This window comes from Fistularia commersonii, chromosome 1, assembly GCF_037954325.1.
Source record: "Fistularia commersonii isolate RoL2024-O1a breed Wild chromosome 1, RoL_Fcom_v1.0, whole genome shotgun sequence".
NCBI lineage: Eukaryota > Metazoa > Chordata > Actinopteri > Syngnathiformes > Fistulariidae > Fistularia > Fistularia commersonii.
The window spans coordinates 3,334,243-3,359,623 of NC_141284.1; the positions used below are offsets into that span (position 1 = coordinate 3,334,243).

The 25,381-nt window shown below is 43.3% G+C and overlaps 2 protein-coding genes across 4 annotated transcripts; one reads left to right on the forward strand and one right to left on the reverse strand.

Moving 5' to 3' along the window:
* The first annotated feature begins 667 nt into the window (after positions 1 to 667).
* tbc1d7 (TBC1 domain family, member 7) lies at positions 668 to 6,292 on the forward strand. The gene is made up of 8 exons (XM_086144490.1): positions 668 to 756; positions 1,600 to 1,740; positions 1,961 to 2,041; positions 2,135 to 2,325; positions 2,573 to 2,710; positions 3,119 to 3,264; positions 3,634 to 3,763; positions 3,841 to 6,292. The coding sequence occupies exons 2-8, from the start codon at positions 1,629 to 1,631 to the stop codon at positions 3,925 to 3,927; spliced, it is 885 nt and encodes a 294-aa protein (XP_086000616.1). The 5' UTR covers positions 668 to 756; positions 1,600 to 1,628; the 3' UTR covers positions 3,928 to 6,292.
* On the reverse strand, positions 4,593 to 24,908 carry phactr1 (phosphatase and actin regulator 1). Of its 3 annotated transcripts, none has more exons than XM_086144469.1 (13): positions 24,674 to 24,906; positions 12,874 to 13,038; positions 12,381 to 12,461; positions 11,884 to 11,997; positions 11,611 to 11,811; positions 10,083 to 10,347; positions 8,842 to 9,068; positions 8,602 to 8,758; positions 7,794 to 7,849; positions 7,569 to 7,630; positions 7,172 to 7,312; positions 6,992 to 7,068; positions 4,593 to 5,849 (listed from the first exon to the last, which is right to left on the reverse strand). In XM_086144469.1, the coding sequence occupies exons 1-13, from the start codon at positions 24,789 to 24,791 to the stop codon at positions 5,834 to 5,836; spliced, it is 1,680 nt and encodes a 559-aa protein (XP_086000595.1). In that variant the 5' UTR covers positions 24,792 to 24,906; the 3' UTR covers positions 4,593 to 5,833. The 3 variants fall into 3 exon arrangements, with proteins under 3 accessions (XP_086000595.1, XP_086000588.1, XP_086000605.1); XM_086144462.1 differs by lacking the exon at positions 24,674 to 24,906 and adding an exon at positions 14,999 to 15,232; XM_086144479.1 differs by lacking the exons at positions 4,593 to 5,849; positions 6,992 to 7,068 and having other exon boundaries at positions 7,282 to 7,412; positions 24,674 to 24,908.
* Between the last annotated feature and the right edge of the window lie 473 nt (positions 24,909 to 25,381).

Genomic DNA, 25,381 nt, shown 5'->3' on the forward strand with positions numbered 1-25,381 from the left:
AAAAAAAAGGAAATCCATGTAAAAATAAACAAACAAATAAATTATCTTTATCGTACACTGTGGCTGGATCTGTGTTTAAATTTAGAATTCTGACCCGATGAGGCATTTTAAATGTCAGACGCTATTAAATAGTTGATCGTTAAAATACTGAATAAAAAAACGGATCTCCACCGTGGCCCTGTATTTGAAAAGCTGTATGAAGAAATAATAAGATTGAATTGTTATTATTCCCGTAAATTGCTTTGAAGTCATTCATGTGAAAAAACAATAATTTTCTTATAAGTTTAAAACTTACCATAATCTAGTTTTAATTGCATGTTGCATGGCTTTTTAATTAATTCATTTATTTTCTACATGAACAGGGTTAGGGTACAGGAGCTTAAAGCCTTGAAATACCCTTGCACAACCAGATTCACTTTGCACAGCTCGGATACTGTGATACGGTTTTTTTTAATACTATTTTTATACCGTTCTTGTATGGCACTATCTAGAATTTACAGTGAAAGGCAAAGAAGAAACATATTTTACAGAGAAACACGTTCCCATACTTTGCATTTAACAATGAACACTGGATCTGGAAAAAATAAATAAAATGTTTTGTTTTGGGGGGGGGCGTTTTCAGTTTACGTCACAAGACCGGCGTCGTGTTACGTCATATCACGGCCGACGTGAAAATGACAGGACTAGCATTGGTTCCGTGTTGTGCCACAAACGAGCTGCCCCGGGAGTCGTAACGGCAAAGCCGAACGCACACAGGTAATAGCATGCTAGTTAGGAGCTAGCTGCTAACTCTAGCCTCGGTTGCTAACGTTAAACAGCTTGTTATACAAGCTAGAGCATATTAGATTAAGCTAGTCCGGTTGCCGGCTAGCCGCTAGCTGCTAAGGGACTCCAAGTTCCACTGCCGTGTGGAAGAAGCAGGTGCTACGGGTTTTCTAAATATTCCCTCCGCGGTTAAACTCGCCTGGTGTTTCAGAAACAGTGGCGGAGAGTTTTTAAAAACAGAAAATGTTTTACGTTAGAGTCACTTCTGTAGCTTTCTTCGAAGCGAGGTGAAAGGTTGACAGTAATGTTTAACCAGCCGGGCCAGTCGGCGCCGAGGAACCGGAGGAAATTTAATATATATATTGGAGAGCACTGAACTTTTTTAGGCGAAAGTGTTGCTTTCAGAATAATTCAAATCATATTAGTTTTTATATACATATATATGTGTATATATATATATATTTTTTTACATTGTTATAAATGTTCAGGATAATTTTTCCTTTATTTTATTGACTTACTGTTGGTATGGGCCAATTTATAATTTGATTTTCAAGGATTTCTCGTATATTTAACTAATTTATTTATACTATTAAGCCCCCTTTTAGAATCCCAGTAGTTTTAACATATCTATTTGCATTACTATTAACAGCATTTCATTTTTAATATTCGCCCCCTCCTCTCCTTACAATTATTATCTCTCAAAATGAGATAAACTAAGATCCAGAAAAGTAGCAGCTAAGTGAATAGTCATTGAACTACAACATCATCATCCATGTTTGACACTAACCTGCCTATTTATTTAAAATCTGATCATTCTCTGTGTCTGGAATAAAGGAGTGCTGGTTCGGCGGCCGGGCAGCATCATGGCCGATGATCCGCAGAGGAACTTCCGATCTGCTTACTATGAGAAGGTGGGCTTCAGGGGGGTGGAGGAGAAGAAATCCCTGGAGATCTTGCTGAAGGACAATCCCCTGGGTGGGTAACCAGCACTTCACCGCCACCTCGAGCTGAAAAAAATATATTTTGCAACCTTGGGTCTGTTAAACTGTGACTCCCCGAGGACATGGGGGAGGCTGTAGGTTTGATGGTCTGTTGTTGATCTTTGGTTTCACTGATCTGGATTTAAAGGGGGGGAATACTTATTTCCTGAATGTTGTTACTTCAACAGCTTATTCCTCCTCCTATCTGCTTTCAGATCTAGAGAAGTTGAGCACCTTCAGTCAGAGGTTCCCCCTTCCCTCCATGTACAGGATCCATGTCTGGAAGGTTCTGTTAGGTGAGACACACACACACACACACAAATGTGTGTTACTATCTTTTGGATCAAGAAATCAATGTTTCTATTTCCTTCCTCTTTACCCATCTTTAGGCATCCTGCCCCCTCACAGCGACTCCCAGACCCTGGTGAGCAGCTACAGGAAGCAGCAGTACCAGGACCTGCTGGAGGCCCTGGAGGTGATGAGGTATATCAATTCATCCACGCCGTCCACGCATGTCTACCTGCGCATGTTCCAGCTGGAGACCCAGGTGCTGCCACGCTGCTCCGAGACCTCACCCCCGGTAAGGGCAGCCATGTCTTTTTTAACTTGACTTTAACTCTGAAGTAATGAAGCAGGTGGAAATGGCAGTCGACTGTCGATTCTGAGTCAAACTATCCGACGACAACCTGAGTTTTTCTTTAGTTATTGTTTGTTAAACAGCTGATTTGTTCTTTTGAGACAACATTCTCATGAAAGTATCAGAGGTGAAGCTGATGCCAACGAAGACCATTTCTGTAGTTCACACTCAAATGTGCTATTGTCTCCAGGACGACGAGAACGAGGACTTCCTGTTCATCAGTCGGGCCATGGAGGAGATCGTGGACGATCCCATCGACTGCTATTGGCTGGTCAAGTGTTTCGTCAGTCAGTTCCAGTCCAGGTTTGGAGACTCCGTGCCCCATCTGGTGAGTCCGAGCCCCCGGCACTCGGACGAGAGTATGATAACAGGGAAAAAAAAAAAAAAAAAAAAAAATCAGAAAGGAACCTATAATCTGCAAAATGAAAACTCTTAAGACAGCCAAGAAACTGCAAACTGAAAAATTAGAAGAAAAAAAAACACTTCAAATTCCTCCAAATTATCACATTAAAACAAAAAAAAAACAAAAAAAACCCAGCAAGACAAGTGAATGAAACTGAAAATAGACAGGTTAATGCTTAAAAGAAACTGTCATCATTCAAAAAAGCTAATCAACAAATAAAACTTGAACTGGAAGTCTGCCTAAAGAGGAAGTTGAGCAAATCTTTATGAAACTTTTCTAATTCTAAAGGAAAGTGTTGTGAGGCAGGGTCACATGATCTGTACCGCCCCGCAGCCCAAGAGCCTGGAGCACTACCTGAGCCAGGAGGAGCCGCGGCTGCTGAACCACCTGGTGGCCACGGGGGCTCTGGCCCGGCTGCCCCACGGCCTCTGGTTCCGCCGCTGCTTCGCCGGCTGCCTCCCCGAGTCCAGCCTGCAGAGGTCAGCATAACCGCAGTTTCCCACAGAAGATGAGCTGGAAATTTTTGCTGCCTTTACAATTATTACTATTTTTTTATTCGATTAGGATAGTCTTTCTGCACCATAACATTTTACTTTTTTTTTTTTTTCTCCAATCTTAAACTGAATCCAAAATCCATGAGAAATTTGAGACTGAGAAGTGATTACCTGAAATCCCCTGATATTTAGCAAGTGGCTAAAAATCAGCAAAAATTAGTGGAGAATTAGTGATTAACAACATGTAAAAGAAATCAATGCAAGGGACTCAGGATGGAAGGTCAAGATACATTTATCTGTGTATTCTTTTAATGCCTCTGTGTCCGGCCCTTCAGAGAGTGTGTTTGTTTCCAGGGTTTGGGACAAGGTGATCAGCGGCTCCTGTAAGATCCTGGTCTTCGTCGCCCTGGAGATCCTGCTGAGCTACAAGATCGTCCTGCTGGGCATGAGCCAGCCCGAGGTCATCGTCCGCTTCCTATGCAACGTGAGTCTGCCGGCCGCCGCCGCCTCTGCAGAGCCTCGGTCGCCCGGCAGACCTCACCCCGTCTTTGTCCTGTCCAGATACCCCAGGAGAACACGGACGCCATCGTCACCAAAGCCATCGACCTGTGGCACAAATACTGCGGCACGCCGATGCACGCCGTGTAGTCCCGCTCAGCGGAGGAGATCCCATCCCAGCCTGCACCTTGACGGCTCTGGGTTCCACAGGCGACTCGACACCTATCTCCATCATTTTTCATGAAGAATGAAAAAGACAAGAACAGTTTGGAACTACTCTCCGGTTTTTCTACAAATTTAGCAAGGCAGGAGGTCTAGAAGAAGACTGGGAATAAAGTTAGATGGAGAAGGTTGATTCACTGTGGTGACCCCTGAAGGAAAAAGCCTAAAGGAGAAGATGATGAAGAATTTCTCAAAAATAACTTTAAATCTTTTAAGTCGATCACTTTCGCCCTTAATTTTCAGGTTTTTTTTTTTCTCTCCAGACATTTTGAGAGAAACCAAGGTAAATCTTTGACAACAACCTTTTTTTCAATCTTCAAGTTTCTGGATGGAAGAATATTCTTCTTTTTCTGGATGTAAAAATAAGCGTTTGAATTCAACAGCTAAACAGCCTGGTGGCGCCCTCTTGTGTTTAGAACTGTGAATGGGCTTTGAACCGTGAACCAAATACACAATTTCACCTTCATAACGGCGACGACGAGAAGCGAAGTGCCACTTCCTGCCTTAATCTGGAGGGGAAGGAAGAAAAGGATGTAGTGGAAGCCGTGGAAGAGGAGAATACACACAAAAGCAAGACCAGCAGGCGGCGACGGTTTTGGTTTGTTTGTTTCTTTACAAACCTTCTTACGTCACAGACTCACAATAAATTAATACACACATGCTTTACAAACAAACAAAAAAAAAAAATTCAAAAAGTCACTTACGTTCTTTGTATGTACATCTCTTTGAACTCTGAGAATATTTTCCTCTCTGGACATTTCACGCACACGCACACACACACATACACCCGAGTAATCTGGTGACCAATGAACCTAATGTGGACTGTAAACAATATAAAAACATGGCAGGGTTTCCATATATTGTACCATTTCAAAGGTTTGTCTTGGACAATAAATGACTTTTTTTTTTTTTTTATAAAAAGAGCATCTTTTCTTCACGGAACCGCTGAGTTCAGCAGCGTTTTACCGAGTCCTCGGATAAAACGACATGATTTGGCTTTTTTTTTTTTTTTTTTTTTTTTTTTTTAAATCCCTGTAAACGGCGCCTTGGCCACAGTGATAGCCTTTCGAGATCGTCTCCAGTCAAAGTTCTTTTTTGTTTATTTTCTTTGATTTTATTTTAATTTTTTAGAGATGGAAGATGTGACGTCTGAGAGGAACCGGAGTTATTGCTCGGTTGACGCTGTGTGATTTGGGGGGGGGGGGGCAGGTATCCTAGCAACAGTCCAGAGTTCCAACTCTGAGCTCATTCGTCAGACGCTGCAGAACCGCATCCCCTCCCCTTGCCAAGAGTCCACATCCAGGACGGCCAGCGAGACCCCACGTCCACCGGGACCCGTTCCGTGATTCCAGTATCCCGTTCTGAACTTCCAAGGTCATTCGGGAGGACTCTGCCCTCCTCTTCCTCCAGCCGTTCCAGGATTTGGCCTGAAGTTGGAGCTGCCGAATGTTGACGTGGTGAAATTTGAAATTGTGCATCCGGCGGAGCGGGGAGGGACGACGTGAATAAGAAATCGAGAAGAGTCTGGCGTAAGACTTGGCACGGATCCTGTGTTTTGACCTTCAGTGGAAAGAAAAGGTCCAACGTTTCTCCGTCTTATTCATTAAAAAAAAAAAATTCTTCCAATATCCCGTCGTCTGCGGTTCCTCCGGCCGAGCCGAGATTCAGCCCTCCGAGTGTTTCGATCCCGTTTTCCCCCCGCGGAAGTGGAAGAAGCCCGGGGAGGGGGTCGCGACCTTGGCGAGCCCGTCGCCATGCCAACACTTGAGGTGGAGGAATAATCATAATCATAATAAAAAATAATACAAACACGTGGCCGAGGTCTGACTGGGGTTTATGGCCTGTGGAACCTGCAGGGTGAGAACATGGTGGGGTGAAGAGCGTTTCAACTTAGGATGAAAAGGAAAATAACTGACAAAATATTGGAAAATAATTTTCGAGAATTTTCACAGGATTTCTTGCAATTTTCTGGGCCTATACTGGATTTTTAAAAGTGTTTTATTCCAAAACATTCATATTATTCAGAGTGACAGAAGATAATCTCCTTCTGATTCCGCTGTAAGTATAGCTTCAGGTTGTGTGTGTGTGTGTCATATCAGAATCAGAATACTTAAAAAAATGAAATAAAAAGATCCATAAAAAAACAAAATAAATAATAAAAGTAAGTTTATTTTTTTATTTAACCAGGAAAAAAAGTCCAGTTGAGATTAAAAACCTCTTTTACAAGGGAGTCCTTAAAGGAATTTAACAATATATGTGACGTGCGTGTGTGTATATATATATATATATATATACACACACACACACATATATATATATATATATATATATATGTGTGTGTATATATATATATATATATATATATATATATATATATATATATATATATATATATACTGCTCAAAAAAATAAAGGGAACACTTGAACAACACAATGTAACTCCAAGTCAATCACACTTGTGTGAAATCATAGTGTCCACTCAGGAAGCAACACAGATTCATTTTGACTTGTTTTAAGGACATTACATCAAAGTTGGATCAGCCTGGAGTTTGTTTTTACACTTTAATTTTAAGTGTGATTCCTAATCAGACCTCCGTGGGTTGATACAATTGATTTCCATTGATCATTTTTGCGTGATTTTGTTGTCAGCACATTCAACTGTGTAAAGACCAAAGTATTACATAACAATATTTCATTCATTTAGATCTAGGATGTGTTTTTTAAGTGTTCCCTTTATTTTTTTGAGCAGTGTATATATATATATATATATATATATATATATATATACATATATATGTGTGTGTGTGTATGTATATGTATATGTGTGTGTGTGTGTATTTACAAGTACATGTATATGATGACATGTAGTAATTATGTGTATAAGTGGGGGTTGTTGTACAGTAAAACATTTATTGCACAGAAGACATTGGAACTATTGCACATACGGAGAATACGGAGTGTGTGTGTGGGTGTGTGTGTGTTGTCTTTGTACCTGGTCAGGTGACGACTGGACTCGTGCACCTCCATCTCTGTGCTTTTAAACTCATTCAGCTCCTTCCTGATGGCAGCCTAAGTGACACACACACACACACAAACACACACACACGAATAAATAAATCAAATCAAGATGTAATGACAGCCTTTGGCCACACGGGGGCGTATTATGCCCCACCTTGTCTGCGGCGGTGAGCCGGGTCCAGGGCTTGTCAGCCCTTCGGTCGTAGTCCTGGGCCTCGGCCACCTCCACATAGTCGCTGAAGCGGATGAGGATCTTGGCCTCCCTCAGCTCCTCCACCGTGGGCCTCTGGCTCAGCTGGAAGACGAGGAAGAGAAGGAGGAGGCTGAGACTCGTTCTCCATCTATATATAACTGAAGTGAACTGGGAGGCTAAAGGGTCAGCCTGAATGGTGGGACTGTAAAACACACACACACACACACAGTGAACCTGAGAGGATGATGTAAGCGTTAATATCATCATGATTTCAAAAAGCAGCGGGGCAGGTCGCCATGGCAACAGTGTTGCAGCTCCAGCAGATCATGGACCGAACCTGCCCGTCCATCTGTCTCACCTTCTTGGACAGGTGTCTCTTGATCTCCCTCTTCTCCTCCTGCTCCTCCTGGTCGTTGCGAGCTGCAGGGGGAAAAACAGCCGGGGATCATCGGAAAATGTCTCACACACACATGCACGTGCAAATGCGCGGGCACACGCACAATCTCACACCACAGCACATTCACACGATCAATCAATCTCCCTCTCACACACACACACACACACACACACACCACCCCCTCACGTTTCAGGATGTTCCTCTGTTCCAGCTCCTCTGCTGTCGGCCGCTGACTCAACCGTCTGAAACAGGAAACAATCGTCTGGTTTGATCTCATCGCTTTTTATTTTTTTATCCATTTTCCTTTTTTAAATAAAGCAAAGTGTGCGGTCCCACGCAGACCCACTGGTGAAGGGAAGAGAGTGGGAAGGTGGAGGAGGATGTCCAGGAAAGCAGCGGTCACTCCAGTAAACTACAAAAAAGTACTTCTAAACCAAAGGCTGTCGATTTTGCCTGTTTATTTTATGTGCAGAAAATATTTTAGAATTCAATATAAACATCAATTCTGTGTTACTTTCCTGAAAGCTTTTCTTTGAACCTGTTTTGTTTTTCATTCTCCTGTATGTTTACAACATAAAATTCATATGAATTCATATAAATAAAATCTAAATTCATAAATTCATATTATTCATATAAATGTATGCATGCTATTTTTATTTAAAAACATAAAATGAAAGAATATTAAACTTGCCAAAACAAAATGATTTGAAAATTAGCAACATTATTTGTTTTTATAAAATTTATATATAAAATAAAAAAAATTAAAAAACCTGTCACATTATTTGGGAAGGCTATTTTCAGCTGTTGTTGCTAGGAGACGGTGCCAGCGTTCTTAACAGGAGTGAGTTTTTGCATCTCCTCCTCCTTATGCACTTCTTGCCACCTCCAGCACCAATGGGTCACGTGACTGGGCGAGGTCGATGCTGAGGCGTGAGTGTGTGTGTGTCAGTGTGTGTGTGTGTGTGTGTGTGTGCGCGCGGGGGGGTTACGTCACCTGGTGAGCTTAGTGGCCGTCTGCTGGCGGGACTCCAGTCTCTCCTGGTCCGACTGCAGCGGCAGGATGTTCTTCTCCTCCAGCTCCCTCTTGGACGGGCGGTTGCTGAGCTTGATGGCCAGCGAGTCCTTCCTCAGCACCTTCATGGCGAGCGTGCCTGCAGGAGGTTCAAGACACACACCTGAGACATCCACCTTCATAAAACAAGCCAAAAATCCGTGGAAAGCAAGAGAAACCTACTTGTAAACAATGTATCATCATCGTCTTCTTCCTCCTCCTCCTCTTCCTCCTCGTCGTCTTCTTCCTCTTCCTCGTCGTCGTCGTCTTCTTCTTCTTCCTCCTCTTCCTCCTCCTCTTCCTCGTCCCTGTACATGCCGGGCAGCTCCTCGTAGTCGGCCTCGTTGGGCAGGTTCTCCTTGTCGTCGTCGCACTCGATCATCACCGTGGGAACGGCGTGCATCATGGAGCTGTGGGAAAAGGTCAGGGGTCGCGGGCGGGTGACGCTCACTGAGGCGCGAAAGTGTGTTTAAGGTGTGAAATAACAAGAGGCCCTGACACTCAAAACAAGGCCAGCGCAGCCGCAACAATCTGTTGAGCATCTATCAATACATGCCAATATCAATTATCAATCCATTCGTCAAACCAATTAGTGTCTGTATGTATATACATGTCTAAATCGATCAATATCTTTCAGCATATACCACTATCTACATCCATCAAAACGGCAAATCGATCAATATCCCTCAGTATATATCACTGTCAATACCTTTCTGATCAAGACCTTTCTGTGTATATCAGTGTCTAAATCTATCAACATGTCAATATCAATCAAAAAATTTCAGTATATACCACTGTTGGTATTGATCAGCATATACCACTATCTATATAATCAAAACGTTAATATCAGTATCGTTCATTGTATACTAATGTATATTATCTATCTCCATCTCTACATCAATCCATATCTTTCAATCCATACCATTCTCTATATCGTCAACATGTCAATATCAATCAATGTCCTTTCGTGTATGCCATGTCTATTTGTCTACTTCAATCAATATATTTCAGTATATACCACTGTCTAGATCTATCAACATGTCAATATCAGCAATATCTATCAGTGTATACCAATGCATATATCAATATATCCATCAGCATGTCAACATCAATCAATATCTTTCTGTGTACACCAATGCATATATCGATACATCCAATCTACGCGTCAATATCAATCAGTATATACCAAGACCACTATCAATCAATATCTTTAAGTATACACCACCATCTACATTATCAATATCAGCATGTGTGAACCAATCAGTGTCTGTAAATATGAATATGTACCAATGTCTATCCATCAATATATATCACTACGATATCTATAGATATCGATCGGTATCAATCAATTTTGGTCCATCCACTGACGCGGAAGTTCGTCACCGCTTATCAATATATCAGTTTATCTGCAGATGCGCACCCACCTCTCGAACCTCTGCATGGTGAGGGCCAGGGTCTTGTTGAGCTCCTCGATGATGCGGCTGGGCGGATGCAGGGCGACGGGGACGGCGCCGTACTGGAGGGCGTGGCTGGCGGCGGCGGCGGCGGCGGCAGCGGGGGGCGGGCACTTCTGGAAGGCGAGCGGCGAGGGCTCCGGGCTCCCCGCCGCCACGGAGATCAGGAGCTTCTTGGGAGGTAGAGGAGGGGACAGCTTCGCCGCCATGCATGGCAGCTTCACGGGGGCGCCGTCTGCAACGACAACCCACTTCCTGTTGGAGCGCGGTTCAAACGCGTCGCGCCCAAACCGCACTTCCTGTTGGAGCGCGGTTCAAACGCGTCGCGCCCAAACCGCCGAACGCAGAGACTATCCCGGGTTCCGACTGGTGATCGATAGATCGATAAAGCAAAGAAAGGAGGGGTGAAGCACATTGATCGACGATCGCTATGGAACTCAACTGAGTGGGAAATTTATGATGAAAAAAAATGAAAAATTTAATTTGCAACGGATCAGCAACAATGAAAATATGAATAAATTGATCATCAATCAACCAATCAATTAATTGGTTATTATGAATTAATTATTGAGAATCAAACAATAAAAAAAGAAAGAAAAAAAATCAGGAAAATAGTTAATTGATATTATACCAGATCATGACAATGAAAGATGAAACAATCGACCAATTGATGAATCAATAGTAAATATTCCTGGAATTACAACTGAAATGATTGATAATCACTCAAAAATAAAGACATTAACAGAAGTCTGGAAAAAAAGACAGTAAATTCACAACAGATCAGGACAACAGAAAATGAATAAATCGACCAATTAATGAATAAATCAATTGAAAATATTCGGAAAGTGCAGCTGAAATTGTTGATAATCAATTATAGAGCAGTTATTTAAAATTGTGGAAACAATATTAATTTAAATTGACCACAGCTCACCACCATCAGTTTATTAATTAATAATTCATTAAAATGTTCAGGAAACTGCTCTTGTTATGATGATCGATTATCGAGAAATCAACAAAGAATGTGGTAAAAAATGAATCGAAACTCGCAATGGATCATCAACGACAGAAATGAATCAATTAATCAATTAATCGATCAATTAATGTACAGGAAATTGGAAGTAAAATTATTGTTAATCAATCTATAATAGATAAATGGATTCAAATATCCGGGGAAAAGTGAATTGCAATTAGCAAAGGATCACAACAACAATAATGAAGAAATCAATCACATAAATAATCCTACAAGTAACTGATTAATCAAGCTGAATTAATTAACTAACCGTATGCAAAAAATGACAAGAGAAAATATGAATAACCAATTAAAAATAACGTGTTTTTTTTTTTTCAGTGAGTAAAAATAGACTAAATTGCCATAATTATCAGACAAGCTGAAAAAAAATCTGATGGGCACGTTTATTACGTTTGTGTCGGTATTTGGCTCTTTGGGTTTCCTGAAGGAAATCTCGCCGAACGGCTGTGCTGGCGTGGCGTGTCGTACCGGTGATGTGGTTTGGTAGCCTGCTGAAGGGTTTGGGCGGAAGCGCGGGAGGTTGCTTGTGTAGCGTCGGAGGTCTGGAAAGCGGAGATTCGGCGGCGTCGCCCGGGTACACCGAGGGTTTCTTTGTGGGCGGAGCCTGGATGGATTTCTGGGCGTGGTCCTGCGGACACGCCCCCTCTGGCAGGTGAAACTCCAGCGAGCCTGCGGAGGGGAGGATGATGAGAAGCCCGCGAGGAGGCGATGGAAAGATGGTGGCGAGGACGCGACGCCTACCGAGCGCTGGCGTCGCCGTCGCTCCCTCCATCATCTCGGCTCCGTCGCACTCTGTCACCAGAGGCCGTCCGTTCTCGCTCCTGGACTCCTCCCGCAGCGACGGAGGGGCGCCGTCTGCACGGCATAAGAGTAAAAAAAACAAAAAAACGTCATCTTAAAATCAATATAATCTGACGTAAAACAAGCTAGAAATCAATTTAAAATAAAAGTTCAGACTGCAAGAATCTTCAGTTTTACAGGAAATCACCTGAATATTAGCTAAGCTAATGAGCAACGTTATTAGCCTAGCTTGTTAGCGGGGAAACGAAACAGACATGAGGATATTGATGAAGGGAGGATCCAGATGTTCTTTAAAAAGTGCAAAACATTTTATAAAAAAAAAAGCAAAGAAAGCAAAAAGGAAAACAGGAAGTGATCGCAAAATGGTGAGAAATGACACAAACTCAAGAAAATTAAAAAAAAAAGGGATCTGTCTAAACGCAGAGAGGGATACTCACCCTTCTCATACACCTCCTTCAACACACCCTTCTTGATAAGCTCCTCTCTGCTCTGCCGCATTGACATCTTCCTCTCCAGCACTGAGGAAGACACACACACACAAACACACACACACACAAAGTGTTATCCCGCACGGTAATAATCTTGTGACTCGACTGTTGGTTGCAGGCTGATCTCAATCGCGTTGTTCTCGCATTCCTGGAAGAATAATCCACGACCTATCGGTTTGGAGTTAACCCTCGCGGCGATAGATAATCTGTAAATGCCATCAGTATCTGTTACATCTTCATCTGTCGCATCAAATGCTGTTTTGTTTTCCAGAGGAACCCACGAGTGAAGGCAAAGTGAAGCTAGGCATCATGGAGTTAGCTGAAATTAAAGGCCACTAGGGGGCGCTGTTGTCAACTCTTGGATTCTCCATGAGACTTAATGGTTTAATAATCCGATATAACGGAAGTTATACCGTGTTATTTCCCGCGTTTCGAGCCTCACCCGCCGAGGTCTGCTTGAACTTCTCACTCTTCTTCTTCCTCCATTTCCAGGGTTTGAAGAGACGACCCAAGGTGGCGAACTTGCTCCGCCGCCGGATGGGCGGCGTGTGCGTCCCAGGCACCAGCGAATCGGAACGCATGGCTGCCAACCGCTCCACTTCCTCCGCTAAAAAAACAGCAACACCAGCTAATTATCACCAGCTAATCAGATGATTTATTATAGATGGTGGTGGCTCAGTTGGTAGAACAGCACCGGTATAATGGAACAGGTTGGCGGTTCATTTCCCGGCTCACACACACACATACACACACACAAATGCATCAGGCTAGCATAATAAAATGTGATGTCGCAAAGAAATTAACTACATTTAGGTGGAAAAAACTTTAAACCAGCGGCCGTTAAGTGTGTGTGTGTGTGTGTGTCAATGTAATCCAGTGGCTAGTGCTTTTTGAGGCCAAAGGTGTGAGAGCAGGGATTTATCAACTTCAGAAATTTGGAGAAAAAAAAACCAACAAGAAACAACATGAAAATAAAACTTAAATAGTAGTTGGTTTAAAGTAAATGATAACGGGGATTTTAATGGTTTTCTTTCAAGTTTTCCAGGTTTGCTGTGATACCAAGAGACGTCAAAGCAGGGCCGGGGTCACCTGAGGTCATTCCGCGTCTGAAACACTGTGTTCCAGTCCAAGACACACACGCACACACACACACACACACACACACATTTACACACCAACGCTGATACAGCAACAACACGGACCTCATCCGACAAATGCACCATTGAGCCAGAATGTCCGTCAAATTGACCTCTGACCTCGATCACTGAACACACACCAGGTCTCCGCCTACAAACGTTATATGCTGTACATCATCGTATTGGTTATTTAAGAGTAACTTCACTTTCAATTGCCGGGTCATTTATTTCCCAATTCCATCTTCGCTCTGGAAGAAACACAGGTCACTTCCGGTTCAACTTGTTTACCATCTCTGAAACTCTAATTTGTTTTTTAAGGGAAATTTGGAGAAAGCTCTGCATAATCCTCAACCATTTTTTCCCCTGTTTTTGTTTTTCAAGATCATTTCCTTGTGGATTTCTCTCTGGCAACGCTTCCTTCTTCTCTGGTAGCATCAGACTCTGACGGGCTCTTAGGGCAGATGTTATAAAACAAACAAACTTGTTAAAAAAAAAAAAACAGGAGCTAAAATAAACACGCTGGCATCACATGGACGGCAGCGAGCAGCAGCAACAGTCACACTGCATAGGGATCTCCGGATCAATCACACCTTTATCTGCAGTGAATTGGATATTCCTGATTAATTTACTGCCTTTTTTTTTGGGGGGGGGGGGGGTTGTCATGACCACTGATGTGGAAAAAGCCCCCCCCCCCCCCCCCCCCCAAAAAAAAAATAAATCGTATGATTCATAAATGAAACAATTCCTGGTAGGTTTTATGGGACGCAGACAGATCAGGTTGTGTGTTTGATCAGTAATCAATAAGTCACAGACAACGCCTCCCCTACACCTCTGGGTCCCCCAGGAGCGAGTCAGGGGGGCTGAGATTCACACTGCAGGGTGACATTCTTTCAGTTTCACACACACACACACACACACACTTGCATACACACACACACTAAACCCATCAGGGCCACAGCATAAGATGTGATGTTGCCAAGAAACAACTAACTGCATTTTGGTTGAATTATCTGGAAATCTTAGTGCAAGCACACACACACACACACACACACACACACACACACACACACACACACACACACACTACAAATAAATTGGATGAAAACACACAAGAGTGAACTTTAGATGTGAAAAAAAAACATTTTTTCTTACATTTCCTGCAAAAAAGCAGAAAATAACCAAATTATGGGTGGGAAAAAAAGGAGAAATACTATATAAATAATAAACAACATGCGGGCTTGGGTACGGTGTCTCCCGGGAAATCTAGCCCCTAATAAAGCCCCCTTCCCCCGGCCTGGTTCTGATCCATTGACCCTTTAACCGGGGCAGACGCACTCAGGAACCGATCAGATTGCGGGGGACATAAACGCACCACCAACTTCTTGCGGTAAATAACACCCGGAGCCCGGGGAGGGGAGCGGCTGGTCTCACCGTCCGGAGGCGCGGCTCCACGGCAGTCGCTGCAGACGTGCTTGGTCTCCTTCCCGAGCGGGCAACGGAGCCCGATTGGAGTATTGTTGTTGTTATTGGCGGGGGGATTCGCTCCGGCCAGGCGGAACGCTCTCCTCCGCTTCCTCGGTTCCCGTTCCGCGGACGGAACAGGCCGGGTAGCGGGTCCCGATCCGGACCCTGAACGCAACACGTCGCCTCTGCTGCCCGCCATGCTCTGGCAGGACCGCGGGGGTTCGGACCTTCTGCCCTCTGAGCAGCTCCGGCAGGATTTCACATCCACATCCGGTAAACGCCTTCAAAATAAAAGCTCTGTGGAAAATTAGCTTTATGGAAACGGAGCCACAGCCACAAACTGTGTTTGGATGTTTCACTTTAACCTGGTAGCATTTTTTTTTTCATCTGGAATTAAAAAAAATCCTTTCTAGTAACTCTAATAATCCCTCCCTTTTAGCCCGTATCACAGCCAGTGTCTTTAAAATTTCAGTTCTTTTACATTTTATTTTGAAAATAACGATCCCCTTTTTCCGGTATCACTTCACATGTTCCGGCGAGGTCTTGACGAGGCCCCGCCCACCCATCAGAGTCGACCAATTGTGACACGCTTTCACGGAAGGTGGGGAGTAACTGGAGCCAATCAGCTTCAAGCGCCGGGAGATTTAGAACTCGAATGACCGAATAGGGACATCTGACAGTGGGATGAGAGGACGTGGCAACGGTGTGTTTATTATTGTTTTTTGTTATATATAAAATCATAATAAAAAGAGCCGATGTTCTTAAAATTGGAAAGAAAATAAGATCACTACACAATTTATAATCAAAAATAGTTTGTAAAAATGCGGTCAATTCTTTTTTATATTAATAAAGATGAATAATATATATAATTTTCACATTAAGAAAAGTCATCATCATCAAATTTTGAAATTTGTTAGGATCTTATGACATAATTATTCTAAACATGCTTTCATTCATTCATTTTCATTTTTTTTAATTTGTTTTGTTTTTTTATTTGCTTACATTGATTTTCCAACAGTGTTTGAATTGTATCTCTTTATGAATATATATTTATATTAAATCAAATTATTTGTTAATCTGTATATATTCACTTGTTTACATATAATTTTCTAACATTATAATTTTCAATTTTCACCTCCTGTTGCTACCTGGAGGCCAGTGAAGGTCATCGTCTGCAGTTACAAGTGATTGCCAATAGGGGGACCCGGTTTGGAAGAAATGTAGTCGAAATGCATGAATCTGGTGAAAAAAAAAGGTGTGAGACAGAGTCTCTGATCTCCTAATTACTGACAGCCTACACTGGAGTGTGTGTGTGTGTGTGTGTGTGTGTGTGTGTGTGTGCGCGCGCACGCAAGCCATCCTTCTCCTGTCTGACTGACGGAAACGATGAGTCACGAAGTATCAGAACACCAGACGCTTTTCAGAATTATCTTTTGAAATGAGTTGAAACATTTGAAAAACAGAAAGGGGTATGGAGGAAAATATATGAAAAAAAATAAGTAGAATGTACTTCAAATACACTTTGAAGAATGCTGCCAGAAACTCCTCCCCCAAAATAAGAATTGACCTCATTATCTACTTCACTGCAGCTAAAAATGAGAGGAATCAGAAGAAATTAATGAGAAATAGAATTTAAAAGAATCAGGTTGAAGTTAAGAATACATATAAATAGGACTGAATGATTCAAGAGAAACTACCTTGAAGATAAACTTGAGCAAGAAACTACCCCAAAATCATCCAAAAACTTCCTACAAACAGGGGAGAGGTCACCTGAGGACAAGTGGGGAAAATGTTTTAGGATAAAAACGACTCCGAAATGAGCCGTCTCCTGATGGTATTGACCACAGGAGGGCGAGAAGTCTGTTGAATATCAGCTTCAAGCTGGCAAGAAATGGGAAAAGGGCACCTGAACAAAAGCCAGGAATGGTGTACAAGTCCAGGAGAAGAATCAGGAGGAAGCCCAACCTCCCAGTAAAGGAAGATTTACCCCCAATTCATGTCAAAATCTTCTTATCGCTGGAATTGATTTTCTTTGCTTGATAACAACACCCCTTATCCGAGAGGTTTCTTCTGTTCTGGACTGTGAGGAGTTTGCCAAGGTTTCACTAGGAAAGATGTCACGGATCACGAACTCCCTTTCTTGGGCTGTTGCGTTCATATTCAACAGGACAGAAGCCTGAAAATCAAGATTTACCTGAAACTAACGCATACTGATCAGGCTTGGTGTTATCAGAACTTCAACAGCCTTTAATAGAGCTTTGCCAAATCTGAAACCACCAGACCCAGGAGGAGGATAAACATATGTTGCTGTATGTTGCTGCAATTCGGAAAAACTCAGAAGGGTTCTCAATAGACACCGAATACCAAGACAATTCAAACCTCACAATACCCGTAGGCAAATGATGCTGCTGTCACTTGCACTGAAGATTTTGATGACGTCTCCACTAGAGATACACAACAACTTCTAACACAGGAAAGCCAACATTTCAGGACAGGACTCCGCAGTCCATCTACACCTGAAGGACAAGGGCCACTCCTTTGGATACAAAAATGTCAGCATTCTAGCTGAAGAAGACAGGTGGCTCGAGAGAGACGCCATTTTTTGTCAACACGGAAAAACCATCTCTGAACAGAGGGAGGGGTCATAGGCACAACTTCTCCCCTACATGCAATGCCGTATTGGGATCCATCCCTAGACAGATTAGTTTACACAGACCGAGCCTGATCGCACCCTTCAAACCACCTGGAAAGGCCCAACGGACCAACTGAGCCTCAGTCCATGTGATCCGATAGGGCTCTTGTTCCTGGTTCGATTCCTGCCCTCTTCCTAGCCAGTCAAAGTGTTGTTGAGCGAGACATTGAACCCTTGACTGCTCTGCTCCTCAGCTGCCTTCTGCTCATGGTTCACCCACGGGTTAAATGCAGTGGTCAAATTTTGTTGATGTTGTGCTCTATGTATAACTGAATGTGACAATAAAGGTGTATCTTTCTTTCGTTCTGACAATTTTAGCTCCAACTCTCCAAATTTCAATCCAGATTTGTCCCCCAGAGGGTGTACCTTTGTTCCCACCTAACGACATCGACCTAGTTTCTACACAACAACGCGTCATTTGCATAACCAGCCATCGTTATATAGACCGGCCCCCCAACCTTGGTCCTTATGTCCATTAAAACCGAAGAAGCTTCTCAGATGAGAGGTGAAACACCTTCAAGGGACGAAAATCATTCAAGTTGCTACGATAAGAGGATTTTGACAAGAATTGACCATGAGCTGGATGACTGAGAAAATCCACAGGCGTTTTCCCCCGATCAACCCCCCTACAGCATCCCCAAGTGTCCCAGAGGGTCACAATTAGCTTGATTTCATGTTCAGTTTTTGTTTTTTTCTGTTTTTACAGCTGAGGAAGATTCTTATGTTTCTGTCAGTCACTTTAGGGTACGGCGTCCATGTTGGTTTACAACATTGTTTATATAATGACCTCCCTCCTCCAAACCCCCCCCGGGACCCGTGACCCTGTTAGTCTCGTCACCGCGCCGTCACCTCCTCTTATCAGGCTATGAGCATTAATCATCCTCTGTCCTCAAGGGTGCCGCTGCTAATTCGGGCCCCTAGAAAGACGCTCTTAGAGATTTAGTCTGTAAAGTGAACGCCTGGCTTGGTCACCCAGGAGGAGACATACCTCCGGCCGCCCCGGGCCTGGAGACGACTCCTCTTCCTCGACAGCCTCTGCTTCTCCACCTGTCACCTCCCGGGTTTGAGACTGCACAGTTGTAAAAGAACAGGCTGGATTATTGAAATACATAATCCTGTTTTTTTTTTTTTTTTTAGTTTGTACCTAATTTTCTCCGAAATGCTCATCTTTATTTTTGATTCCAGGGAAACATTATATCGATCTTTTGTTGTAAGTTTTTTTCAGATTTATTTTTTCGAAACATTTTTTTGAAAATTTTTGGAGATGATATCTTAATTTTAATATCGTAATTTTTCTTTTTTAATATTTTGGCAACACAACTAAAACATCCAACATTCGGTTTTCTATTTTTCACTTTTTTAATTTAATTATCCCCTTTCTGTTTATATTCAAAACATTTCTTACTTGGAATCAGTTGTCATTGACCCCGTCAATTTAATTTATTGATTTATTTTTCAGTCCAACCACGGCAATATTTCATTTGTCTCGCTTCCTGTTTTTTCTTTGCTAATAATTTCAGTGGGGAAAAATAACTATATTAAATCTTTCTATTTTCAATTTTGATGCTGTGAAGCTTTCAGCTGTTTGCCTATTGTTTTTTTTTGTTATTGTCCCGTTTCTCCATGTGACTTGACAAGGACAGACAGCAGACGTCTGTCAGAGTTGCAGGTAGCGAACGAAAAGTTCAGTGTTTTTTTTTCCTCTCCATCAAACAGTTTTATTTACATCTCTTGAGCTGCTCAGACCCCTCACACTCCACCAACCAGACCCGCTGTGTGCTGGATTAATGCAAAGTGACACGACAGCAGAGCCTGTGGGAGCGCGATTCTGTGCGTGCGTGTCTTTGTGTGCACATGTGTGTGTGTGTGTGTGTGTGTGTTTCTGCGTCCCTGCAAACGTGTGAAGGCGAGAGTCGGTGTGTCACAGGAATATAAGTAGTCCTGCTCTCTCTGGCGGCAGTGCATGGCTCATCTGTTTTGAAAGGTGGCCTTAATCGATAACACACGAACACACACGTGTGCGCACGCGCGCACACGCACACACAGTTAAACAAAGCGTGCGATGTGTTGTTGATGATGTCTCTCTGGACCTTCTTGTGTTTACAAAACCCTTGCATGAATCATATGTGGGCCCTGTAAACAAGCCTGTCGTGTGTGTGTGTGTGTATGTGTGTGTTTGTGTGTGTGTGTTGGGGGGTTCAGAGCCTGGAGACACTTTTCCATATCAATCAATAAATATCAGGAATACTGGCCTGTTGTCTCAGTGATTTTATTTCAAATTTTACATCATGTAGTTTTTTTGTTGACAATTTTGTCATTTTTTTTTTCTCATTTTCTTGGTAAATCTTATCTTCTCATTTTCTACAACTGTATTTAAATAACTCCTTGATAGCTCTGATGATCTAAAAAAAAAAATGTTTAATTTTTATTTTTCAGGCAATTTTTGGAAAGTAAAAAACTGTATTTTGAAGAGTCACCGGGGGCCAAAAGTAAAATAATATGAAAATATGATGTGTGTTATAAATTCCCTGCTCCACCTCTGGCACTACATGCCTGCAGTAAAGATGGAGGGTAGAATCCACAGGTCGAGAATCAGACACCCTGACACTCACACAACACACACCTGGGATTGTTGGCATGGCGACCGCTTGGAGACACCACTCCGTCACAATCACACTGAATAATAGAGGGTATCAGTTTGATCAGGTGCAGCAGGCAATAATCAAACAGCTGGAAAAAAAAACCAAAGTTCAAGAACATTTGTCTGCGGTTCAGCCAAGTGTTTAAACCCATATCAGTATATGATCAATAACTTGTCGATCAAAGATCTGATTGGCTTGACGTCTCTCTGTTCCCAGCAGTAGGTTGTGATTTTGCTGTCCAGATGTCTGATTCAGACCCTGGTGACCAGCTGACCTCGACGCTGGGTTGTTTTAAGGTTATCGACCAACCAGAATGCAGCGTCCAACAAACAGCTGGATGCAAAAACATCTGCATGAAGTCTTTCTCACGCTGAACCAGCGTCTTCCTGAGGTCGTTCCAAACCATCGAAGACCATCACATATCGGAATCAACACTGCTCAAATATCAGTCAGATCAACAACACATAAGACCAATAGCACTAGTTGGGTTACTAACACAAACTAACTAATTTTTTGCCATTTCGGCTCTTGAATTCATCATTACTTAAGATGATTTGATTTATCAGTTTATGTTTTAAAGCTTCGGAGAGCCAGCTCTGAAACGTCACTCCGAGAAAAATAAAAACCCAAGCAACTCATCACCCGCTGCGGTGACTCAGCGGCTGCCGGTGCACAAAAATGCACAAAAATGTTAAAAATACCATCTCCTAACAATTTCACACCTCTTCGCCACTTCCTCCTAATTCTGGTGTTCATGTCTTATCTCGAAAGAGGCCGCGCGGTCACCGGTTTCCTCGCGGTATTTTCTCAGCGTTTTGTAAACAACCGCCGCCGCAGCGCCACCAAGTCATAAATAATGAATCACTTATTAGAAAATGATGTGTTTGATGGCGTGCATCACAGTTTCTGATAGAAAATAAATAACGAAGTCCCATCTCTGCGCTTGGGGCATGTTGATTAGCATGGGACGTGGTCTGAGACGGCGTTCCCACCAGCCAGACATAACCCTCCTCGTCCCTGAGCGAGACGACGTCTCAATACACACTCACCCCCACACACACACACACACACACTTCCTCTGTCTCAGTCCTCATTCACGTCTGGCTCTTTGGGTAGATGGACCACGTCCAATCTGGCTGACCTGGATTTGTGCTGCTGAAGAAGAGGACGGTTTGTTTTACTGGGAGGAACGAAGGAAGCCCGAAATAAAAAGCCTTTCCGAAAGGAATGAAGTTTGAAAACTACAGTCCGTGATATAATACGATTATAAAATGAGGAGTTTTCAGAGAGTGTAAGAGGCTTGGATTATAAATAGAATTGAGAAGAAATGTTTTCTTTGGCAGTTTTTAGAATTTTCTTTCTCCCAAATTTCCTGATTTTTGAAAATATTTTTATCGCTACTAACTTCTGAGGTATCTTGCTACGTTTCATGAAAAGTCCTTGTTAGCTTTCCGAACCTGCGTTTGTTTCTTATTCACTTAAAGGATTTCCCCTGAGAGTTTGCAAAAAAATGAGCAAATTATTTGAAGAATTATGGAAAACATGACCCAAAAAAAAACAAAGTATCCGGTGCTGTGACTGTTTAAAGAAACTTCATTGTGTATTATTGATAAATAAACAACACATGTTAAGTGTTGACTCCTAAAAAGGCTGCTGTAAATAGAAGCAGAAAAACAAACATGGTAGTAAAGGCAGGATAAAATCAAAAAAAGATTTTAAATCTGGTTACCACTGAATGATTGGGCTTTAACAAGCACTGTCTGTGATATTTAAACTGCCCCATTCTTAATTTTGTTGTCAAAAATCACAGTAGCACGTTAATGGAGTTTGTCACTTTTAAAAATCAGTGAACCGGCTCTTGGGAATAAACAAGCGGTGAGCTTAAAATTAATAAAGAATTTGCAAGAAAAATACCTAAAAAAAGACAGTGCAGGTGATCCTCACTGAACACTGTACTCTGTTAACGACGGGCTTTACGCTAATATTAAAATTCGCGCGGAATGCACTGGCAAAGGAGTTGTGATTGAGTACGTATTGTACGCGCTTACCCACGCTTAGAATTGGCCTATATTCAAAAATAAACATTTAAGAGAAGGTAAAATAGCACAAATAGTACAAATGGCTGATATGTATGCAAATACTGTACGATAGTAATGGCAAACGACGGACACAGAAGGAAAAGTCTCATGATGGGAAGAAGTTGCTGAACTGCAGTAAAACAAAGCTACGTCTTCCAGCCTTGTGTGACGCAGTGACGGCTTCTGAACAGGAAGTGACGGCGAGCGAGGAATCGAGATAAAGACAACTGAGATCTTCTGTCTTCACCATGCAACCTTTTGTCTCCTTTCTATGAATTAAATGATCACATCCAGAAAAATGAGCCTTGTTTTTCCGAATAATACTGTTTTTTTTTTTTTTTTTTTTTTACAGATTTACTCATTGGCTGAAACTCATTTTTCAGAGTAATTCCCGGCCAGAGTAAAATCAGCTTTATTTATGAGGCCCAAACCCTGAGGGTGCAGCCCCAGGCCTTAGATTGGACCACATTGTATTTTTTTCAACATGTTTTCACAAAATAAGACACAATTTACACAAAACCTCCAGCGCCCCCTTGTGTACTGGAGTGCTCCACATTTTACAGACCTGATTTTAACACATTTTTTCAGCTTCCACGATGCAGATGGCCTCACTTTTTTCCCTTCAAACTGCAATTTTGCTGCAGTGCATCCTTACACACTGATCAACTCCTGTTTGCAAAACATACACACACACACACCTGCTGGCAACGGCGCTGATACTGGTGACACACATCAAAGAGAGGAGTGGGCTGGATTTATGCAAAACAACAACAGCTAAACACACAGACGGGACGTGAATGTGCACGGAGGGAGTAGGTGTGCAGATGGTTTTGCTGGTGACAGGAAAAATATAAAACGAGATTAAACCCAGTCAATTTCACAGGAAGGAGAAGGATCCAAAAAAAGCCACCACAGAGCGGGAAACATTGGCAGTGCCCTCTGAGTGCTGGGTGATGCCAGCGTCATGCAGCTGCTTTGTTTTCAGCTAATAGCCGGTAGCAACACTGTTAGCAACACCCCCCTCCACACACACACACACACACACACACACACACACACACATTCCTCATCGTCCTCCTCTCCATGCTTGATGGAAAAGCCCGACACAAAGCTTCAAGTCACATTGGAAAAAGGGGCTCTGCTTAATCTACGAGGAGGTGCCGCTGTCCCCGGCATCGCCGCCGCCGTTTTTACAAAATGGAGAGGAAGATTGTCGGGGGGCCGGCGAGAGGGCAGCTGACAAGGATTATGAGTATGTGGGTCCGTACAACATGAGTCATAAAGGTCTGAGCGGGATGAAGCAGGCGTGTTCCTAAGAGTTACAGTCCAGGTCCCGTGGAGACTCACGGAGGGGTTTCCCTTCTTAAGACCAAGATGGACAGCAAGATATACATCATCCATTTTATTTGAGAAACTGGATTTTTTTAAGGGGTGCTGGATAAACGCTGGCAGGGTGGTGGTGGAGGGTTAAGATTCTTCCAGAGTTGGCATCTGTCTGAGGGGCTGTAGGTACCATGTGATGAGGATTTGCCACGTCAGGTGTCTGTATAAGCTACTGAGGGGCTTATTAAAAGAAACAAGCTGCAGAAAGCCACCTTCTTTAGATGTATATACGGCTGGACGGCGGTGGAGGAATCCACCTCCCCTGCTTGGAGACTGCTTCAGCACCGGAGGGGCCGCGGACAGCTCCGCGCTGCTGATGTGTTATTAAAGCTGGGCCTCTCTGGGGAAAGGGGCGGGGGGTGGGGGTTAACATGGATGCCCTCCTTCCCCTCCCGAAAAAAAAAAAAAAAAAAAAAAAAACGAAAAAATGCGCAAATAATGCGTGCTAAAGACGCAGCGGCGCGTCTCGGATTTGTAGCGGCGCAGCATCGTGACCATGGCAACAAAGGAAACAGTTAAGTTATATATCCGCCGGGCGGCTCTGTGCGGAGGAGACTCGCCTTCCACGCCATTTCTCCCCAAGAATCCACGGCGGGAGCCCGTCCCGCACACGCACCGCACGCAATGTCACAAAATGAAAAAAAAGGGGGGGGGGTGGGGGGTGGAAGAAGAACAAACCCACCGTCACGTGTGTGAGTAACGGTGCCGTCACGCAAGGCGCAACCGGCGGAGCGCCGTGGATACCGACACGCCGGTGTGTGTGTGTGTGTGTGTGTGTGTGTGCGTGCGTGATGCGCGTGCGCGAGCTGTCACCCGCAGGAGCGTTGAAAGCTACCGCAAGCCTCACCTGTCTCCAGGTGCAGGGAGATCCGCGCCTCGTTGATGTACGGCGTGTCGCTCTTGGACCGGACCCTGCGGATCGGCCTGCGGTCGACCTCCTCCTCCTCCGGGGCCGCCGCCGCCATCTTCGGCCAGCCGGGCAGCGTCCACAGGCGACCGGCGTGACTGCGAGACACTCGGCGCCGCAGCGGCAGCAGCAGCAGCCACTCGTGCACCCGCCTGGGCAGACGGTGTGGGAGGGAGGAGGGGGAAGAAGAAGAGAGGGGGGATTGTCATGCTGATGGGAGGGAGGAGAGAGAGAGAGGAGGATGAAGATCTGTTTCCTCTCCGTGCAGGGGAGCAACCATCGCCTCTTCACTGTCTTTTTTTCACTGATATTGGTCATAAATCCATTGTAATTGACAGTAAATCATCAAGTTTTGCATTTTTGCCGTTTTTTTACAACTTTTCCTGCTGATTTCGTGCAAATGTCTAATGCAAAAATGACAAATAGAAGGACTAAATTGTGCAGACAAGCTTTTTCAGTGTTGCCTTACGTTACTCTAATTGAACTCCAAAAATATCCTTGCATAAATGAATAGTGCGAAAAATAACGATGTTAGATGCATTCAAAATGTACTTCTTCTACCCACAGTAAAAATATTTGCAGGATTTTTAAGTGTTAATCGACGAAAAAAACATATGCACACATTTCTCTATTTTTCATGTCATACAT

Excerpts from the sequence above, each read along its gene's own strand:
- tbc1d7 (XM_086144490.1), top strand. The coding sequence starts at position 1,629 with ATGGCCGATGATCCGCAGAGGAACTTCCGATCTGCTTACTATGAGAAG. Across the intron at positions 2,326-2,572 it reads GCTCCGAGACCTCACCCCCG|GACGACGAGAACGAGGACTT; the intron begins GTAAGGGCAGCC and ends TATTGTCTCCAG. Across the intron at positions 3,764-3,840 it reads TCGTCCGCTTCCTATGCAAC|ATACCCCAGGAGAACACGGA; the intron begins GTGAGTCTGCCG and ends TGTCCTGTCCAG.
- phactr1 (XM_086144462.1), bottom strand. The coding sequence starts at position 15,230 with ATGGCGGGCAGCAGAGGCGACGTGTTGCGTTCAGGGTCCGGATCGGGA. Across the intron at positions 7,850-8,601 it reads ACGGCCACTAAGCTCACCAG|ACGGTTGAGTCAGCGGCCGA; the intron begins GTGACGTAACCC and ends TTCCTGTTTCAG. Across the intron at positions 7,313-7,568 it reads AGAGACACCTGTCCAAGAAG|CTGAGCCAGAGGCCCACGGT; the intron begins GTGAGACAGATG and ends CTCGTCTTCCAG.